General features: G+C 42.9%; 1 protein-coding gene and 1 pseudogene across 2 annotated transcripts in view; one reads left to right on the top strand and one right to left on the bottom strand.

Moving 5' to 3' along the window:
• Nucleotides 1-10617: 10617 nt before the first annotated feature.
• On the bottom strand, nt 10618-13810 carry LOC118716416 (annotated as a pseudogene).
• Nucleotides 13583-22101, top strand: part of KIF5B (kinesin family member 5B) — a 61990-nt gene continuing 53471 nt past the window's right edge. The window contains exons 1-2 of one of the 2 annotated variants that reach the window (XM_045586102.1): nt 14004-14141; nt 19660-19661. Coding sequence is in view for 1 of the 2 variants with exons in the window: in XM_036453749.2 (XP_036309642.1) it covers nt 14016-14141 (126 nt within the window). In the remaining variant the exon portion in view is untranslated. Of the gene's footprint in view, nt 14142-19659; nt 19662-22101 lie in introns of both variants that reach the window. The other variant, XM_036453749.2, reaches the window with a different exon arrangement.

Below are 22101 nucleotides of genomic sequence, written 5' to 3'. Positions count from 1 at the left end.
TTATTCTATTCTCTGTTTTTTATTCATATATCTAACTTTCATCTTCTCTTTTCCTACTCAATTTTTTTTTTCCTACTCAATTTTTTTCTTTTCTTTCTTTTTCTTTCCACCTCCTTTTTCATCTTCTTTTTCTTTTCTATTTTAGGTCTATCTACTTTCTCCTCTATTTTCCTTTTTAAAAATTTTCTTCTTGGCCGAAACCAGTTTGGCTCAGTGGATAGAGCGTTGGCCTGCGGGCTGAAAGGTCCCAGGTTCGATTCCGGTCAAGGGCATGTACCTTGGTTGTGGGCACATCCCCAGTAGGGGGTATGCAAGAGGCAGCTGATCGATGATTCTCTCTAATCGGTGTTTCTAACTCTCTATCCCTCTCTCTTCCTCTCTGTAAAAAAATCAATTAAAAATATATATTTTTTTAATTTTCTTCTTTTTTTTTCCTCCTCCTTTACTTTAAATAGTCTTCCTTCCCTTATTCCTCTAAGTCTTTTTTTCATTTTCTTTCTTTCAGCTCTGTATCAACCTATTCCTTCCCCCACCCCTTTTTTATTGTTTGTTTGTTGTTTGTTTTGTCCTCATTTTTTTCTTTCTTTTTTTTCTATCATTCTTGCTCTCTTTTCTCTTTCCTAATTCTCTCTTCTCTGGTGGTTGCTTTTGTTGGTGCTATAGGGATCTTGTGTATATTTTTATTTTATTTATTTTGTTTTATCTTTTGCTGTGCTGTATTTTGTTCTGTTCAGTCAGCACCTCCACAAAAGTTCACACAACATAGTCATGCGTGAGCCACATAGTCAGCCAGCCTGAAAGGAGACTCCATCCATGAATGGGACAAAACATTCAAGACTCAACTACAATAAGAGATCCAAAATAACTCAGTTAAGGGCTTTTCCTAGAGCACCCATCTCAGGAAATCTAAGAGACTGCACCATTGGGTCCCACAAAACACCTACTACATAAGACCACAAAATCTGGGAGACATAGCAGTTTGATCTAATACATAAAAACAAAAACAAAGGGACAGCAAAAATGGGGAGATAGATAAACAACCCGCAAATGAAAGAAAAGGAGTTGCCAAAAGTAGGCAAGCAATTTGTCAGATAAAGAATTCCGAGTAATGGTAATAAGGGTGCGCAAACAATTCAGTGAGAACTACAAGCAACCCAATGAGAATTATAAGGAACTTGAGAACTATAAAGGACTTAATGGGAGCTACCCCTATTTTAAAAGAGAGATTGAAACATTAAATAAGAATCAGTTGAAAATGAAGAGTAACATAGCTGAAATAAAGAACACTGCAGAAGGAGAGAGAGGAACCAAGATGGCGGTCTAGGTAAGTGCCTAAACTGCCGCCTCGTACAACAATTTCAAAATAACAACTAAAAGACAGAACAGACATCATCCAAAACCACAGGAAAGCTGACTGAGCAGGAAATCCACAACTAGAAAGAAGGAGAGAGGCTCACGGATTAGATTGGATCGGATCAGATGGGGAGCCACAAAGCTGAGGTAGGAAGACACTCCCGCAGAGAAAAGGGAGGGGAAAGGAAGCCCCAGACTGCATTGAACCCCAGTTCCAACTGCACTGAACCCCAGCCCCAGCTGAAACCCTGAAACCCCATGGACCCAGGCTCATACGGGTGGAGTAAGACACCCAGAGACTCAGAGACTGGGAGACTCAGGGGAGCCACAGAGCGTGAGTGAGTGTGTGCAGAGAGGCCTGACCAGACTGGGAGACCAGGGAACCCGGAGAATATTAAAAGCAGCAAGAGAAAACAGTTACCTACAAGGAAGCACCCATATAACTGTCAGCTGATTTATCAGCAGTAATTATGCACGCCAGATGGGAGTGGCAAGAAATATTCAAAGTGATGAATATCAAGAACCTACCATCAGGATTACTCTACCCAGCAAAGCTATCATTCAGAATTGAAGGGCAGATAAAGAGCTTCACAGATAAGAAAAAGCTAAAGGAGTTCATCACTGCCAAACTAGTATTATCTGAAATGCTGAAAGGTATTCTTAAAGAAGAGGAAGAAGAAGAAAAGGGTAAAGATAAAAAGTATGAACAACAAATACATATCAACAAGTGAATCTAAAAATCAAGTGAATAAAAAATCTGATAAACAGATTTATCTTGTGAATATAATAGAATCAGGGGCATATAAAGGGAGTGGACTGCAATTCTCGGGGAAAAGGGGTGTGGGGATATGAAAAAGACTGGACAAAAATCATACACCTATAGATGTACATTGAGGGGAAGGTAAGGACAGAGAGTAGAGTGGGAACAGGGTGGAGGGGAGCTATGGGGGGGAAAAAGAAGAACAATTGTAATAATCTGAACAATACAGATTTTTTTTTTTTAAATACCTACAACATATTATGCAGATTCTGAAGGAATACTCCAAAAAAATGTATATGGAACAAAAAAGATCCCAAACAGCTGCAGCAATGTTGAGAAAGAACAAAGTTGGAGGGATCACAATACCAAATATTAAGTTATACTACAAAGCCACTGTAATCAACAGTCTGGTACTGGCACATGAATTGGCATATAGATCAATGGAACAAGAACAGAGACCCAAGAAATCAACCTAAGCCACTGTGCTTAATTAATATTTGAAAAAGTAGGCAAGAACATACAATGGAGACAAAAAACTTTCTTTAATAAATGGTGTTACTCCGGAACTGGTTTGGCTCAGTGGATAGAGTGTTGGCCTGCGGACTGAAAGGTCCCGGGTTCGATTCTGGTCAAGGGCATGTACCTTGGTTGCGGGCACATCCCCAGTAGGGGGTATGCAAGAGGCAGCTGGTAGATGTTTCCCTCTCATTGACGTTTCTAACTCTGGTTCCCTCTCAGTTCCTCTCTATGTAAAATCAATAAAATATATTAAATAAATAAATAAATAAATAAATAAATAAAAATAAATGGTGTTGGAAAATTGGATGTGCAAAAAAAAATGAAACTAGACATCATTGTGGTATCCATGCCAGGTCCCCAGATAGTCAAGCGGGTGGGAGCACATAAGTATTGTTATTAGTACACCAGAGTGACCAAAGGGTGCTCTGGGCATGTGCCTAAACAGGATGTTCAAGGACTTAGCCTGGGAATCCTAATCAAGTCAAGATACCATGAGCGGGTGCAAGGACACACGGCACACTGTGCCCTTCAGTAACCAATATGATTGTCACTATTGGCGGGAAGCCTTCTTTGTCTAAGTAGGGTAAAAGCAGGTTACTGACCAGCTAGTTTACTGGAGTATGGAGAGAGAGCAGCTAGCATGGTGTGTGTGAAGAAGTCTGCTAAAGAGCAGCTGGGCAAGAGAGACAGGAGGAGCTGCTTAGCTGGAGAGCTCAGGTATCGCCAGGATATAAGGCAGTGAGTCTAGGAAGCAGCGTATGGCTGCTCAGATAATGGCTGTGGGTACAGAGACTAATGCTGCTTTTATGGGAAAGATATGAATTTACCAGCCAGTGTCCAGCTGCCTGCTTTTATGGACTTTGCTGTAAGGACTGTTTTTGTCTGATGACTATGTGGCCACTGGCTCCAGCAATAAAGACTCATTTTTATACACCCACAACTTCTCATGGCTTCTCGGTCTCCTAAGACTCCCTGCCAAGCTCTTCCCAGACTTACAGCTACTCAGAGCACTAGAACTCATACAGGCTCTGGCTGTGCTCTTACAATCATATACAAAAAGAAACCAAAATGGATAAAAGACTTAAATGTAAGTCATGAAACCATAAAAATCTCAGAAGAAGCCATAGGTGGCAAAAACTCAGACATCTCTCCTAGCAATATAGTCACAAATACATCTTGTAGGGCAAAGGAACCTAAGGAGAAAATTAACAAATGACTACATCAAAATAGAAAGCCTCTGCACAGCGAAATAAACCATCATCCAAATGAAAAGGGAGCCCACTGTATGAGAGAACATAAATTGCAATGATACACCTGATAAAGAGTTAATATCCAAAATATATGAGGAACTCATACAATAAAAAGAAGACAAATAATCCTATTAAAAATAGGCATAGGACCTAAATATACACTTCTCCAAAGTGGACATGCAAATGGCTAAGAGGCATATGAAAAAATGCTTAAAGTCACTGATCATCAGAGAGAAGCAAATTAAAACAATAATGAGGTATCACCTCACACCTGTCAGAATGGCTACCATCAACAAAAGACAAGTGCTGGCTATGATATGGAGAAAAGGGAACCAGTCTGCCAGTGAGAATGCAGACTGATGTAGCCATTATGGAAAAACAGTATGGAGTTTCTTCAAAAAATTAAATATGGAACTGCCACTTGATCCAGCCATCCCATTTCTAGGAATATATCCTAAGAAATCCAATACACCAATCAGAAGAAAAAGTATGCATGCCTATGTTCACAGCAGCATAATTTATAATAGCTGAGATTTGGAAACAGCCCAAGTGCCCATCAGTAGATGAGTGGATAAAAAAGTTGTATATTTAGCCGAAACCGGTTTGGCTCAGTGATAGAGCTTCAGTCTGCAGACTGAAAGGTCCCAGGTTCTATTCCGGTCAGGGGCATGTACATTGGTTGGGAGCACATCCCTGGTAGGGGGTGTGCAAGAGGCAGCTGGTTGATGTTTCTCTCTCATCAACGTTTCTAGCTCTCTATCTCTCTCCCTTCCTCTCTGTAAAAAAAATCAAATAAAATATATTTAAAAAATTAAAAAGTTGTATATTTATACCATGGAATACTAGGAAGAAGAAGGAGAAGGAGAAGAAGGAGAAGAAGGATAACTTACCTTTAACATGGCATGGAGGGGCCTGGAGAGTATTACGCTAAGAAAAATAAGACATTCAGAGAAAGACAAATATCACATGATCACACTCATATGTAATCTAATGAACAAAATAAACTTGAACGAAGTTGATCCAGAGAAATAAAAGCATGGAACAGACTGTGTGCTCTCAGAGGGAAGGCAGGAATGGGTGGGTGAAAGAGGTCAACCAAAAAACTTGTACACATCTCTACATATTCCATGGACACAGACAATAGGGTGATGGAGTGGAATGCAGGCAATAAGGGATCAATGGGATATATATAATATTTTTTACAAAAAACACTTTAAAAATAAGTAAATAAATAAATTAAATTAAATGCCTGTGTACTTCTCTTTATCTTCATGCATTTGAGGATTCCTCTCTGTGTTTCTTTCTTTTTCTAAAAGGATTTTAAAAAATTATTCGCCAAAACCGGTTTGGATCAGTGGTAGAGCAACGGTCTGCGGACTGAAAGGTCCCAGGTTCGATTCAAGTCAAGGGCATGTACCTGGGTTGCGGGCACATCCCCGGTAGGAGGTGTGCAAGAGGCAGCTGGTCGATGTTTCTCTCTCATCAACATTTCTATTGAATAGCTCTCTATCTCTCTCCCTTCCTCTCTGTAAAAAAATCAATAAAATATATTTTTTTAAAAAGGATTTTAAAAAATTGTTAAATTTATTAAGGTGACATTGGTTAATAGGATCATAAGGTTTCAGGTGTAAATTTCTGTTACAAGATCTGTATATTGCACTGTGTGCCCACCACCAAAATGAAATCATTTATCATCACCGTATATTAGGCCCCCTTTACCTCAAATTCCCCCACTCTTTTGTTTCTAATAGTGTATAGATTTTATTTATTTTATTTTTTTTATTGATTTTTTTAGAGAGACAGGAAGTGAGAGGGAGAGAGAGATAGAAGCATCAATGATGGGAGAGAATCATTGATTGGCTGCCTCCTGCACACCTTCCCCCAACCCTTGTGGGGACTGAGCCCAAAACCCAGGCACATGCCTTGACTGAAATCGAACCTGGGATCCTTCAGTCTGCAGGACACTGCCCTAACTGGTTTGACTCAGTGGTTTGACTATTCACTGAGTCAAACAAATTAGGGCAGTGGTGTATAGATTTTATATTTTACTTTTATAATGATAACTTGAATAGATGGAACAAATCCTCTGGGTGGATGTGTGATCATCTAAGTAACAATTCACACCAGTGAACCATACCCACTATTAAATTCTTATACTTATAAATAATTATGGCAAGAGATTTAGTTATTAAAGGTTTAAACTGTATCATGTGGTGTAATCCCAGACAGGTGGGTGGAGGTGGGTGGATTTGAAAAGATCAACCAAAGAACTTATATATAAGTGCATAACCCATGGATACAGACAATAGAGTGGTGAAGGCCTGGAGCAGGGGAAGAGGGTAGAGGGACTAAAAGGGGTCAATGGGGGAGAAAAGGGTACATATGTAATACTTTCAACTATGAAGATTTAATTTTAAAAAAAGAAATTTAAAACAACAACAACAACAAAAAACTAGGGCATGACTACCCACCATGATCAGTTAGGAATTGATAATCAGATCATCCTGTGAAGTTACTTGTTATAGAATTCCTTTTTTTCATCCATAGGTAGAACATTACAAATAAGATGTGAAAAGCCATGTCCTGCGTGGCTTGAGTTAAGGACCTGAGGAAGGGCCACATGCAAATGACTAAATGAGATAAGAAATATGAATTCGGAAACAGGGAGCCAGGCTGAGAGTCTTTCTCAAGAAGAAAGGCTTCACTGGTGCCCAGGCCTGCCAACCTTATATTCAATTTTAGATACACATATTGCCCTGAGTTGGGCAGGCAATTCCGGCAGCAGACAATCTTAAAGGTCAATAAATATTAGTAAAGATTTACTTGGAGACTATTTGGTCAGGAAATTGCTTGAGCCACCATTGTCTCCACTAATTGGGTAGGAGGGGAGGTTCCGCATAGCTTTGGCCTTGCCAGAGCTCAAGATCCACCAGCCTTCTGCATTCCTTGTTTACACCTTTCTGATAGTGAAGACAATGGGTAGCTTCCAACAATCATGTGGCCTATAAGCTGCTGGATTGATGTAAATGCCACATAAGTGAAAAGTTCAGAGTTGTAGATGCGGAATTCTGGCAATTGTTGAAATAAGTTCAAAGAGAAAAGATATAGTGTTAAGGCCAGAACCTTCATGAAATCCTGCTGCAAAGGTGGAAAAGAAGTGACCTACCAACCACAACCTCCTTCTTACACACTGAAAATGTTGTTCACTAAAACATAGACTATTACAAATGGTTTAAAATTACATCAGTAGGAAGAAACCTTCCCACAGTTGCCTAAAAGATGTAAGTCATATTGATTTTTAAGCCAACTTAGAGCTTCAGGACAGCAGTTTTTAAAGACAACATTTCACATCTATCTTAACTTGTTCCCAAGGAAACAGAGCCCTGCATCCATTTGTAGTTTAGACCTGGTGTCACAGATCTGCTTTGTTTGGAGTCCATTGCTAATAAAATAATAATAATAATAATAATAATAATAATAATAATTAACTAAATAAATTCAAATATCTAATTGCTTCATTAAGATATTCAAGCCAGCCGAAACCGGTTTGGCTCAGTGGATAGGGCCTCGGTCTGCGGACTGAAAGGTCCCAGGTTTGATTCCGGTCAAGGGCATGTACATTGGTTGCGGGCATATCCCCGTTAGGGGCTGTGCAGGAGGCAGCTGGTCCATGTTTCTCTCTCATCGATGTTTCTAGCTCTCTATCTCTCTCCCTTCCTCCTCTATAAAATACCAATAAAATATATTAAAAAAAAAAATTCAAGCCAGCCAGGACCGGTTTGGCACAGTGGATGGAGCGTCAGCTTGTGGACTGAAAGGTCCTGGGTTCAATTCTGGTCAAGGGCATGTACCTTGGTTGTGGGCACATCCCCAGTGGTGGATGTGCAAGAGGAAGCTGATCGATGTTTCTCTCTCATCGATGTTTCTAACTCTCTATCCCTCTCTCTTTCTCTCTGTAAAACATAAATAAAAATATATTGGGGGAAAAAAGAGATATTCAAGCCAAAGCAGGTTTGGCTCAGTGGATAGAGCACTAGCCTGTAGACTGAAGGGTCCTGGGTTCGATTCTAGTCAAGAGCATGTGCCTTGGTTGCGAGCACATCCCCAGTGGGGGGTGTGCAGGAGGCGGCTGATCAATGTTTCCCTCTCATTGATGTTTCTGGCTCTCTATCTCTCTCCCTTCATCTCTGTAAAAATATCAATAAAATATATTTTTTTAAAAAAGATATTCAAGTATCAAGGAGCATTCTGTTGAGCAACTAGAAGGGGGCTCTGAGGAATTGTACAAAATGGAAGGATTTTATAGAAAGAACAGTGGGGTAAGGGAGTTATTATCAAAAGAAAACAAAGGATTGTTTTTGGACCAATACTTCTTTTCTCGGAGGGAAGAGAAGGGGAATAATTTTTATTGTGTAGATTGCCTCCTATTTTTATGAGGGATGAAGAATGGATATGTGACATTACCTTACTGGTCCTTGACCAGAAAATTCCATACTGGTTGATTAAGATTATGTTTCTGGAAGAGGTTGAAACTGCAATTAGATCAGATATTAAACCAAGTTTGCTATCCTGGGCTTTTAACACCAGTGAAACTATTTGTGGCCTCTGCTTTCAAACAAGAGCTCGCTGTCCAAGGTGCATAGAAACCAATATTGCAGCACCAGATTTTGAGGGTTAAAAAAGGTCCACCAGCAAGGAAACAAAAGACAAAGATCAAATCTGTCTCCCCATCCCTGGTTCAGAGTGAGTTGTTTTTTTTGTTTTTTTTTTTTAAGAGAAGGGAATCTCTTTCCTTATATTTCTTCTTCTTTTTTAATCCTCACCCAGGGATATCTTTTTCCATTCATTTTTATACAGAGTGGAAGGCAGGGAAAGAGACACACAGAGAGAAATATTAAAGTGAGAGAGACACATCAATTGGTTGCCTCCTACACATGATTGAGCCTGCAATTGGCGTACCAGGTATGTGCCCTTCACCAGAATCAAACCCAGGACCTTTGAGTCTGCAGGCCTGTGCTCTGTCTTCTGAGCAAAATCAGCTAGGGCCAGAGTGAGATTTAAGATGTTTGGGAAAACAGGCTGGTTTTCAGAAGCAGTGACAGGGCAAGTTTCAATGGAAGAACGTTGGAACTTGGGCATTTATGGTAGGACTAGTGGCCCAGTGCTCAAAATTCATGCATGGATTGGGATATGAGGGGAGGTTCCTCAGCCAAGCCTGCACTCTCTCCAAATGGGGACTGCTGGCTCCTTCCCGCTCCCCTGTCTGCCTGCCTGATTGCCCCTAAATGCCCTCCCCTGCTGGCCTGATCTTGCCCCCAATTGCCCTCCCCTGCCAGTATGATCTCACCCCCAGTGGCCCTCCTCTGCTGGCCTGGATGTCCCCAACTACCCTTTCTGCCAGCCTGATAGCACCTAACACAAGGTGACCAGATCATCCAGGTGTTGGCAGGACAGTTCTGATTTCTAACAATTTTTTCCTGTATCCTGTGGTGTTTTTAAAAAGTCCTGATTTTCGGAAAGAATCTTTCCAATGTTTCCAATTTTTCAAAATATTGGGACTTTTTTAAAACACCACGGGATGTGGGGAAAATTGTTAGAAATCAGGACTGTCCAGCCAACACCCTGACAATCTGGTCACCTTAACCTAATGGCCTCTGCCTGCCTAATCACCCCCAACTGCCTTCCCCTGCAGGCCTGATCTCATTCCCAACTGGTCTCTGCTGGCCAATTTGGTTCTGATTGGTCAGTTTCTATGCCAGTCAGCATCAAAAGCCCCACCTCCTAGGCAGCCATTGGCTTCTCACAGGTGACCCAGATTTGGTTCCAATTGGTCAGTTTCTATGCCAGTCAGAGTCTCTGGGTCTATCAACAGGGCCTGATCAGAAAGGCAGGGCTTTTCAGCAGTCCCAGTGGAAGCCTGGAGAGAAATGGAGGTGTGGCTGCTGGCCCAGCCAGGAGAGAAAGAGAGAGGCAAGTGCTGATCATTCACAGCTGTCACACAAGCTACGAATCAGACACTGCTTCTCTCTTCAGGTCTCTCTCAGGGCCTGATTTGAGCCCTCTCAGCAGTCAGTGCTGGATCGCCATTGCAACCCAGCGCTGACTGCAGGACTGATTTCCAGTTGGTCGAACCTCCAGTCATGATGGACAAGCAGGTATGGGGTGGGACAGAGCAGAGCTGCCTGGCCCCAGAGCCCCCTGGCCTGTGTTGTAACACTGCAGAGTATGGCAAAAATAGGTTTACAAGTGTAATATACAGACCCAAATGTTTTTCTTTTTTCTTATTAAACTTGGTTTTAAAGGTCACAAAATTCTGTGACAGATTTTGGTCAAGTCATTTCCATTAAAAAGTACTGATTTAAAAAACTAACACCTTCAAAACTGTCCCCCCTCCCCATACACACACCCCAAAAAAACACAAATGGTCCACAAAACATTTTATTTTCCTTCTGAAGGTTTTGTGATGCATTATAATCAATAACCAACCTTTTTTTTCTCGTTTTTTTAAAATATATTTTATTGATTTTGTACAGAGAGGAAGGGAGAGAGATAGAGAGCTAGAAACATCGATGAGAGAGAGTCATCGATCAGCCGCCTCTTGCACACCCCCTACTGGGGATATGCCCACAACCAAGGTACATGCCCTTGACCGGAATCGAACTCGGGACCTTTCAGTCCCCAAGCCGACGCTCTATCCATTGAGCCAAACCAGTCTCGGCAATAACCAATCTTTTACTATTAAATTAAATGCCAATTGAAACAAACATTTCTGAGGCCATTCTTTCACCACTGATTAAGAACTGGAGTGGCAGATATTGGGGATAATATTCATTTAACTTCTGAGCTTTCTGGGCAGACTTGGTGACTTTGCTAGCTCCAGCTGCCTTCATGTCCACAGCTTTGATGACACCCACAGCAGCTATCTGTTTCATGTCACAAACCAAGAAATGATCCAGAGGAGGGTAGTCAGAGCCATATAGACACGGGTTAGCCAGGAGCCATATAGATGATGGCAGCATCACCCGATTTCAAGCACTTGGGGCCATCTTCCAGCTTTTTCCCAGAATAGTGATCAATCTCCTCTTTCAGCTCAGCAAATTTGCAAGCTGTAGGAGCTGTGTGGCAATCCAGCACAGGTGCATATTCAGTACTGATTTGGCCTGGATGGTTTAGGATAATCACCTGAGCTATGAAGCCAGCTGCTTCCATTGGTAGGTCATTTTTGCTCTCACCAGCCACATTGCCATGATAAACATCATTGACAGACATGTTCTTGACCTGTCCCCAGGAAGAGCTTCTTGCAAAGCTTCATGGTGCATTTCAATAGGCTTTACTTCAGTTGTAACGTTGACTAGAGACAAGGTGACCACCATACTGGTTTGAGAAATACCCATCTCCACCTGGCCCAGAAGGAGAGTAAGCATATCACCAGTTTTTTGTTTTTTGTTTTCATATCACCAGTTTTGTAGACATCCTGGAGGGGCAGATTCAGGGGCTTGTCATTTGGACAAGTTGGTGGCAGGATGTAATCCAGTTCTTCAAGCGGTGCGGTTCCACTGGCACTGCCATCTTTACAGTGACTTTCCATCCCTTGAACCAAGGCATATTAGCACTTGGCTCCAGAAATTGACACATATGGTACTGTGTATAGATTATAGCCAATTTTCTTAATGTAGGTGCTGACATCTTTAACAATTTCCTCATAGCTTTTCTGGCTGTAGGGTGGCTCAACAGAATCCATTTTGTTGATACCAACTGTCAGTGTATAAGCCAGAAGGGCATGCTCCTGGGTCTGTCCATTCTTAAAGATGCCTGCTTCAATTTCACTAACACCAGCAGCAACAATCAGGACAGCACAGTCTGCCTGGTATGTGCCTGTAATCATGTTTTTTATGAATTCTCTGTGTCTCGGGGCATCAATGATGGTCACATAATACTGGCTGGTCTCAAATTTTCCTGGGGAGATGTCAATGGTGATATTCAACTCACATTCAACTTCCAGTTTATATAAGACCCAGGCATACTTGAAGGAGTCCTTTCCCATCTCTGCAGCCTCCTTCTCAATTTTTTCAATGGTTCTTTTGTCAATCCTACTCTCATTTGTAGCTCAGATGGCCAGTAGTGGTACTTTCTAGAATCTATATCTGTCCAATGATGAAGATTTTTATATGAGTCTTTTCCTTTCCTGTTTTAGGTTTAATTTAGTGGGAGTTTTCACAACATCTGTGTACTGGCAGCAAACCCTTTGCAAAAAAAGCCACAGTTTACTCTCATATTTGTTTATAATTTATTGCATTATTCCCTATACAAACAACTGTAAACATACTTTTGCCTCAGTCTGTATTGAGCTGTTCAATAGCTGTGTTGTTTTCACAGCAATATTGTATTACTGTTGAGCTGTGGCACTTTCTTCTTCACTGCATCCCAAATTGGGAGGTTCCATTGATATTGCATTGGCACCAATGACCATCAGTTGACACCTTTGTTTGGGTAGATGCCCCACAGATCCCCTGGTGTGACATTTCCCTCATTGTAGTGGATCAAATCTCAATCTGTTGAACAATGGTTTTATTTTTAGCGCTAGTAGGATGATTGAGCAAGGGCAATGAGCATTGAAGGTTTTCATAGTCCGATCCTACACACAAAATCAGAACCAGAGGAAGGGTTTCTAATTATCTTTTGCTGTTCTTTCATAGCACTTCAGAGCCACTTTCATGGGAGAGCCATTATGGCATCCTTCTAAAAATAGAAGGCAAAATCAACTATGGGGTGGTTTTCCTTAGATATGTAAACCACAAATTTATCCCGGCCCTTTGAAACTATCTTTACACTCCAGGGCCCTCATTCCTCCAGTGTTCAAACTGGTAAGTTCCATTTGTTCATTACTGAAGAGGAAGAACCTCTGATTGAGAGCCTTCTCCCACCTCACCCTATCTAATTCTTCCACATTTCTCCTCAGAAGAAATCTCTTTTCTTTTCTTTCTTCTTCTTCTTCTTCTTTTTTTTTTTTTTTTCCCTGTATTCTAAAACCACTCTCTCAGGAAAGAACAACTGTTAAACTAGAGAGCATGTCCCACCCTTCGTTCAAATCTTTCTTTTTCGGGCGAAGGCTGGCTTGGAATCAATTTTATCTCCAAACCAAAGAGAAAGCAAACATTCCTTATTGGAATATGGCATTTTACTTAAACAAATGAAAAAGAAATCTACATGTTTTTGACAAATCTCTTGTTCCCTAAGGCAGCGTTTTTCAACCGCTGTTCCGCGGCACACTAGATGTTGCCTGGTGTGCCATAGGTGCAGACAAGACAAGAATTTTATAATTTTTCACTATTTTGTTTACTTAATATTTCATAATAATTATAAAATACTTTCTTTGTGTTTATTTGATTCCTATTCAAGAGAATTACTTTATATATAGTCAATATAGGCACAGAGTTAAATTTTTTAACATTTTCTAATGGTGGTGTGCCTCGTGATTTTTTTCATGAAACAAGTGTGCCTTTGCCCAAAAAAGGTTGAAAAACACTGCCCTAAGGAAAGCTAAGTGCGCCTGTCTGCCTGGGGGGGAGGGGGGGGGAGGTGCCAGTGGACTGGGGTGAGCCGCCCGCAACACTTGAATCCGCGACTGCCGGCGCGGGCTGGGATTGGCCACCGGGCCGGGCCTCCGCGCCTGCGCAGTGCTCCTCGCGCGCCGCCCTCCGCCGCCGCGTCGTGGGTCTGAGGCTGTGGAAGGGACGGGGTCAGCCGGCAGGCAGGCAGACAGCCGAGCGGGAAGGCGGCTGGGCCAGCCTGCTCTCCCCAAGGAAAGAGGGGGCCGCTTTCCTGGTCTCCCGGAACCTGCAGTCTGTCCAGGCCGGAGAAGGGGAAGCCGAGGAGCTAGCTGCGCCGTGGACGCTCCACCCGGCGCCGCCACCGCCTTAGCTGCCATGATGGATCGGAAGTGAGCTTCTGGGCGAGGCTGCCGGCGCGGGCGCTTCCAGGCTCCGTCCCCCTCCGCCCCCTCCGGGGGAAGTGCGACCCCGGGGACTCATCCTCTCGACCTTCGCGACCCGCGACCCTCAGCCCGGGTCTGCTTCCTCCCGGACTGAGCGGCGGGGAGTGGCTCCCGGCCTCCGGCCCCGGCTGCGAGGAAGATGGCGGACCCGGCGGAGTGCAACATCAAAGTGATGTGTCGCTTCAGACCTCTCAACGACTCTGAAGTGAACCGCGGCGATAAGTACATCGCCAAGTTTCAGGGAGAAGACACGGTCATGATCGCGGTGAGTTGCCGCCTTCCCGCCGCTTCGGGCCTGGCCGGGCCTGGCAGTCCCGGGGAGTGTGGGGTGCAGGGTGTGGAGGGAGCGGTCGTGTCCCCCGCTGTCCCCGGTGGAGTTTTCCGGGTCAGATAACCCAGCCCCGGGACGGCGAGCTCCGCAGGTGTCCCTGGGCCTCCCCTCCCGGCCTCGGCGCTTCCGAGCGGGGTGATGGGAGGCGCCTGGCCTCAGTCCGGGACACTCCCTCACCTGGGGCGCTGGGGGAGCTGTTTCGGGAGCAAGTTTAGTGTGTGTGTGTGCCTGCATTTATGTGTGGTGTTTACTGTTGCTGCTGGCTGTTGGGGTTTTGGACTACCCCCAATTTACCATATATAAATATCTAAGACTAAAATTCAGCTAGTAACGTGGAGACCAACCCTACATATCTTAAGTGCTAAAGACACTTAGTTTTATAGAAACTATATGTTGAACCCTGTTGTTTTCCCCGCGGGAGGAGGAAAAATTATAAATAACACCTTTACCTCAAAATGTTTACCTACCCACATTTTATTAACAATAGGGAAAGATTAATAGGAACTATATAAAAAGAAATAAATAATTTTCTTTTAAAATCGGAGTGATCAATTTTGTTGCAAATGTGGCCACTTCAGATTGGGTCAAACAAGTGCTCAGAAAGACCCATAATCTCATTCTTTCTGAGTTTTATTTGGTAACAGTCTAGATAAGAGTGTTAACTTTTTGTGTGTATATCAGAGTAATGTAAAAGGAAGGGTTTTTTTTTCATGTATTTTTATTTATTTCAGGGAGGGAGATAGAGACATTAGTGATGAGAAAGAATCATTCATTGTTTAGCTGCCTGCTGCGTGATGCCTGGAGCCCACAAGGGAGACGAGAATGTAAAGTTACTTCTTTTCCTTTCTTTTCTTTCTAGTATTGACAAGTCTCAAATAGCACTCCCAGTTCAAGGAGGTTAAAATGGATACTAAGATACTCTATATACAGAGCAGTTTAATTCAAAATCAAATCTTTCTTAGTTATGCCATGTAGCAGGGCTTTTTTTCTACATTTTTTAACATGGTACAACATTTTAATGTTAATTTTTCCTAATTGCATTTCATATTTAACATATTATTTACACAGTTTAATTTGGAAATAGGACAAAGTAGTCATGGGACAGTGATAATTAAAAGCATTGGCATATTATACAGGACTAAAGTTTAAAGTTCTTTATAGTTTTTATGTGAACGGTTAAGTCTAATGAGTGAATGTTGATCCATGTTGCTTCTTAGGCATTTGACAAACAAGTCATTAGATTACTAACAACTGCCAGTACTATGTGTAGACTGAAAGCTGGTTCTTTGTTAACAAAATCCAGAAGAAAAACTCCTGCTATAAATGACATCATGGTGAGGTTAAGCACAGTAGTAGTCATCCTTTTCCTTTAGAATGATATGTTTTACATGGAATCAGAAGGCTTACAAGACCTGACTACTAGTTTCTTAAGTTGGTGTGAGTACTCAACTTCAGCAGTGCTTGACATAAAGTTGTTTTCCTTTTCGACTTATATTAGGAATGATTTTTAGTATATGCTTACACAAATCTGTAAGTATAACCAAGTTGTTGGTTTTTTTTATATTAGAATTTAGGATTAACAAATGTTTTAAGATTAGGTTAGAAGGCAGCTCAAAAATGACAAAAGCTGAGGAAATAGTTAAAACAAGTGATTACCACAAGAAGCACACATTTATGCTAGGTTGTTTCCTTTGGATAAAGTTATTTAAGTGTCTTATATGTTTACTTAGTAATGTAAATAAATATAAATAGTAATATAAATAATGGATAGATGATAGAGCTGTGAAACAGTGAACAGTTAAGTTGGCCTTTAGGCAAGCATTTTAGTCTAGTTTTAAAAATTTGTATAAGCAGAAATACATTACAACTGAGTGACAAAGCCTTTAGAAATATAAAACAATGTGTTTAGTTCATTATTTTCAGGAACTAATACTTTGCACATGGTAATATGTCATTAATTATTCAGGTCTCATTTTTGTTCACTTTTTAAAATGAATTATTTTTTAAAGGTTGGGAATTTATGAGGGCTACTGGGTAAAGTAAAATAGAAAGTCTCTAAAAATCCTCTTGGTTCATATTTGGATCTTGATTCTGATTCAAAATATATAGTTTAAGAAGGAATTGCTGCAATGCAGAATTTAAAACTAAATTATTCTATACATTTTAAAAGTTTTTAAAACATTTATTTCTATTGATTTGAGAGGGGGAGAGAGAGAGGAAACATCAATGATGAGAGAGAATCATTGATAGGCTGCTTCCACCCAGGTATGTGCTGACTCAGAATCGAACCATGACCTCCCGCTCAACCACTGAGCCCCACTGGCCAGGCCATTTATAAAGTTTTTACAGACTTCTGGTTGAATCAAAATTTAAAGAATAAATATTTTGGTTTATAATGTTACTGAATTATAATATAAGTATGATCAGTACTCATGTAAAAAATCATTTTTAAGGATTCTGATTTTTATCTAAGTTTGGTTTCCAATATTTTGTCCAAGTTTTTTTCTGTTACTCAAGTAATTATTTCTATTTTTTTTAAAAAATATATTTTATTTATTTTGTGCAGAGAGGAAGGGAGAGGGATAGAGAGTTAGAAACATGGATGAGAGAGAAACATCCATCAGCTGCCTTCTGCACGCTCCCTACTGGGGATGTGCCCTCAACCAAGGTACATGCCCTTGACCGCGAATCAGTCCGCAGGCTGACCTCTTTATCCACTGAGCCAAACCGGTTTCGGCAGTAATTAGTTATTTTTAATACTAGAGTCCCTCAGCCTGGCCTGTGAGGATTGGGACGAAACTAGCTTTCTGACATCCCCCAAGGGGTCCCAAATTGCAAGAGGACGATTCTTGGGTGACTACACCCCAGAATCAAGCTCCTTCCTCTGATTCTGGATGTTTCATCCAAGAACTGCAACTGCCAAGTCTCTGCAGCTCTGCAGCTCCTGTGTTGAGCGTCTGCCCCTTAGTGGTCAGTGCACATCATAGCTACCAGTAAGACAGTGGCTTAGGCTTTTATATATGTAGACTATAGGCCCGGTGCATGAAATTCATGCACAGGGCTGGGGGCATTGTCCCTCAGCCCAGCCTGCACACTGTCCAATCTGGGATCCCTTTCACAAACCAGGACTGCTGGCTCCCTACTGATCACCTGCCTGCCTTCCTGATTGCCCCTAACAGCTTCTGCCTGCCAACCTTATCACCCCTAACCACTCCCATGCCAGCCTGATTGATATCTAACTGCTCCCCTTCCAGCCTGTTTGCTCCCAACTTCCCTCCTCTGCCGGCCTGGTCACCCCTAACTGCCCTCCCCTGCAGGCCTGGTCCCTCTCAACTGCCCTCCCCTGCTGGCCATCTTGTGGTGGCCATCTTGTGTCCACCTGGGGGCAGGATCTTTGATCACATGGGGGCAGCTATTATGTGTTGGAGTGATGATTAATCTACATATTACTCTTTTATTAGATAGGATAGAGGCCCTGGTATCTGGAATTTATTTACCTTCTACATTGAAACTTTGTAACCTGAAGTGGAGCCAAGCCTCCTGCTTGCTCTGTGGCTGCCGCCATTTCAATTTGGATTTGTTTACCTTCTATAATTGAAACTTTGTTGCCTTGAATGGAGACTTAGGCCTGCAGTGGTAGACAGAAAGCTTGGCTTCTTTCGTTGCCAGGGAACCCAAGCCTCCCTCTTACTCTCTGTGACTGTAGCCATCTTGGTTGGGTTTATTTTCATACTCGCTCTGATTGGCTGATGGGTGTGACTGGTGGGTGTAGCAGAGTGATGGTTAATTTGCATATTACTCTTATCTAGGATTATGTGACTACATGGCAGGCAAATCTTGTAATCTTATTGTGTTTCCCCATTTTGCCATTTTTCATACAGTTTTTTTTTAGTTTGGGAAGTGCTATAATTATCACATATTGAATGAAGTAAGTGAATTCTTTTATGAAAACCTTTAAATTGTACAAGCAGAATATATTTACTTTAAATAAAAAAATTTGATACCTCAAAAGTAGGATAGGGAAACTCCTTATGCAATTCTCATGAACCTGCTGAAAGATGAAAAAATCAATTGAAAAAATTATTGCTATATTTATGAGTTATAAAAGTGGAACATTCACACGTGTTATGTGTCTTTACTAATCATTGTTCTTTATATAGTACTAGAGGAATGGTGCATGAAATTCCTGCACTCTGGGAGGAGGGGTCTCTGCCCAACCTGCACCCTCATAGTCTGGGGACCCTCAGGCAATGTCTGACTGCTGGCTTAGGCCTGCTCCCTGGGCAATTAGTCAACAATTAGACATTCTTAGCACTGCCATGGAGGCAGGAGGGGCTCCCGCCACCACCGCTGTGCTGGCCAGCCATGAGCCTAGCTTCTGGCTGAGCAGCACTCCCCCTGTGTTGAGCATTTGCCCCCTGATGATCAGTGTGCATCATAGCAACTGGCCATTTCTCCATTTGGTAGGTTTGCATATTAACCTTTTATTATATAGGACTGGAGGCCCAGTGCATAAAATTTGTGCACTTGAGTGGGGGTTCCCTCAGCCTAGCCTGTGCCCTCTCACAGTCCAAGAGCCCTGGAGGGATGGAGCCCTGGAGGGATGGAGCCGACTGACTGCTTAGTGGGCCTAAGCTGTCCATTGGACATCCTTAGCATTGCCACGGAGGCAAGAGAGACTCCCACCACTGCCGTTGTGCTCACCAGCCATGAGCCTGGTTTCTGGCTGAGCCGTGCTCTCCCTGTGGGAGCACACTGACCACCAGGGGGCCGATCCTGCATTGAGTGTTTGCCTCCTGGTGGTCAGCATTCATCATAGTGACTGGTCATTCTGGTATTTGGTCATTTGCATATTAGCCTTTTATTATGTGGGAGATGCCCCCTAGAGCCATAAGAAATGCAGCTCTGTAAACTCATTCTCCAATTGCCCTCATTTAAAATCAAATTCCCCTTTCCCCCTCCTCCAATGGGGTGTGTGCTGCATCTTGGTTACCAGTGGGCTTGACACTTTTCCTCTCTGAGCTTCATTTCTGAATACATACACATATACCATAGGAATTGTAATCTTTTCTCCATCTACCTCACTGGTTTGTCATGAGGAGGTTCTGAGCTAATAAACCTAGAAATGTTTCATCACATAAGTGATGTCTAAACAGGAAGGGATTGTTATTTCTAAGCTCATTGGTACCCTTGCAGGTAGCAGGTGCTGATTAGGAGAGGAGGGTATGATTGTTTCCTGGGACTGTAGCTGTGGAAGCTTTGCAGAGGGTTCCACAGGTCTTGGGGTGGGGGGGGCCTCTGGCCAGCAGCCCTGTAGTGGTGGCCGTCCCTGGAGGCGCTGGGGGGCGGGGGGGGGGGCAGGGAGTTTGGTGGTGGCAAGGCCGAAGGGGGAGTAACTGTCAAATCTTCCCGCTTGGCACCATTCTTTAAATTGTACATGGCTGTTTCGCAGATGTACTTGCTCAGGTTGGAACTCCAAACTTCTGGAGCTGGGTGAGGGCCCGGCCTGGGCAGAGCCAGGTGGGCTAGGAGGGCAGGTTTAGCCATACCCACAGCGAGGTTCAGCGCGCTTCCTCTGCAGAGACAGCTCAGTGCTGCTGCTATCAGGGGAAAGGGTCTGACCCTAGAGGGCTGCTCAGGCCTGCCTCTACCCAGGTCTGAGTTATAGGGAGGAGAGGCGTGTCCAGCCCCAGCAGAGGCCCGCCCTCTCCCCCCCGCCCCCTGTGGTGCCAGGTGTTTCGGGGTGCTGACTGGTGGTCGCCCCTGTGCTATTATATTATTGTGGGCGCCCCTGACGGGAGGGGGTGGGGAAGAGATCGAGAGTTGGAGGTGTGGGCTGCAGCTACCCCCAAGACTGGGTCTTCTCCCCATCCAGCCAGCCTCCCCACCCCCCTGGGGGTGCTGGGAGATTGGAAGAGCTCCCAGTGGCCACTTCCTCTTCTTTGCAGTCTGGGCTCCTGTCAGGCACGGTCCTCAGACACACACACACACACACACACACACTCTCCAACTTGGCTCCAGTCGCCCACCCCCTGCTGCACGTGCATCAATATGCAAATAGATTGTTACAGGGACACTGTCATGGACAAATTAGCATATTACCTCTTTATATGTATAGATACTGTATAGGCTGCCAGAACCAAAAAAAAAGGCTGTTGTACTTAGTTTATTGAAAGTAAAGAATAAACCTAATTAGATTATCTTGCCCAGTTCCTTGCCTTCAGCACAATAGGATTTCCCTTTTTAAGTGAATGATGATTTGGTCTTTGATCCTGTTTACCTTTTTTTTTTTTAATTTTAATTAGTTGAATTTAGAGAGAGAAAGGTAGAGAGAGAGGGAGAAACATCATTTTGTTATCCCACTCATTTATGCATTCATTGGCTGATCCTTGCTGCCCTGACCAGGGCTCAAACCCTCAACCTTGGCAAAACGGGAGGGGGGGGGAGGAGGGGGGACATCCTACCCAACTGAGTTCTGATCCTATTTACCTTAACATTGAAAATTAAAAGAATAAGGAGCCATCTTCTCATACCTTTACAATTTGGGGTGTTTGCCCATAATCTGTGTCAAACTAAGGAAAATATAGTATCCTATAATCTCTCCTGATTACTATTCAGAATTCCAAAAAGGGGTATATCCATGCCAGAAGGGTTCCTTTTAAACCTGATTTGGTGTTAGCCTAGTCTGTGCAGACTCAGACAGGAACCACTTCACTTAAAAAAATCTAAGGTATGGTTGCAATTCAAATAAACATTTCTATTTCATTTTGTCCCTTGAAGTCTAAGTCACATGTCAGTGAATCTTGTGACTTGGAGTGTCTTGAAGATACATAGAAATAGAGAGTATGTTTCAGTGCCAAGAACCAGGTTTTAAAGAATGGATGTAAAAAAACATACAATATACAGATTAATTTGGAAATGTGCCTTAATTATAGACGATTAGAAATCGATTTTATATTTCATTGTTTGAATTGTAGTTGCTATCTAATTTTATGCTATTGTGATCTGAGATTTTTGATATGTTTTCTGTCTTCTCTTTAAAAAAAAAAAAAAAATATATATATATATATATATATATATATATATATAAAATCAATCTTTATTGTTCATATTATTATAAAGGTTCCTCATTTCTTACCCCCTCCACCAGGTTCCCACCCCACCCTCTGCCCTCTTCCCATCCCCCATTGTCCTCATCCATAGGTGCACAGTTTCTGTTCAGTCTCTTCCTCCCTTTCCCCGATAGTAAATCCCTTTTCAGATAGTAAATCAGTTACTTAGCATTTTCTCATATCAATAATACCACCACATGCCCAATGATACATTTCACACAAAAGACATTTCCAAATAGGTCAACCAGCCTCATCCAGGCCCCACCCAAGGCACTCACAGATCAACACCCCAGCCCTATACTAACTCAACACATCCAGATCTAAGCCTTCATCACTTAATTCAGCAGACCCTCAAGTTCCCACAAAAGTTTCCAGCCATGTCTGAGAGGCAGCCGTGGGGGAGGGGCAGGTGAGGAGCGAGCTGTTTCGGGCCTGGCTGCTCCGGGCCTGGCCTCTGTTGCTCTGGTTCGTTCCACAACCAGCTGCTCCGTGTCTGGTCACTGCCGCTCCTGTCCTAGTTGTTCTGGACTTGGCTGCTGCTGCTCCAGGCCTGGCCGCACCCGACCCGGGTGCTCTGGGCCCGGCTGCTCCGGGCCCAGCTAAAATATATTTTACTGACTTTTTACAGAAAGTAAGAGAGAGGGATAGAGAGTTAGAAACATCAATGAGAGAGAATCATCGATCAGCTGCCTCTTGCACACTCCCTACTGGGGATGTGCCCGCAACAAAGGTACATGCCCTTGACCGGTACTGAACCTGGGATCTTTTTGCCTGCAGGCTGA

The sequence above is a fragment of the Pipistrellus kuhlii genome, unplaced genomic scaffold (genome assembly GCF_014108245.1).
Source record: "Pipistrellus kuhlii isolate mPipKuh1 unplaced genomic scaffold, mPipKuh1.p scaffold_m20_p_1, whole genome shotgun sequence".
NCBI lineage: Eukaryota > Metazoa > Chordata > Mammalia > Chiroptera > Vespertilionidae > Pipistrellus > Pipistrellus kuhlii.
This window is presented reverse-complemented; position numbering and strand designations above follow the sequence as displayed.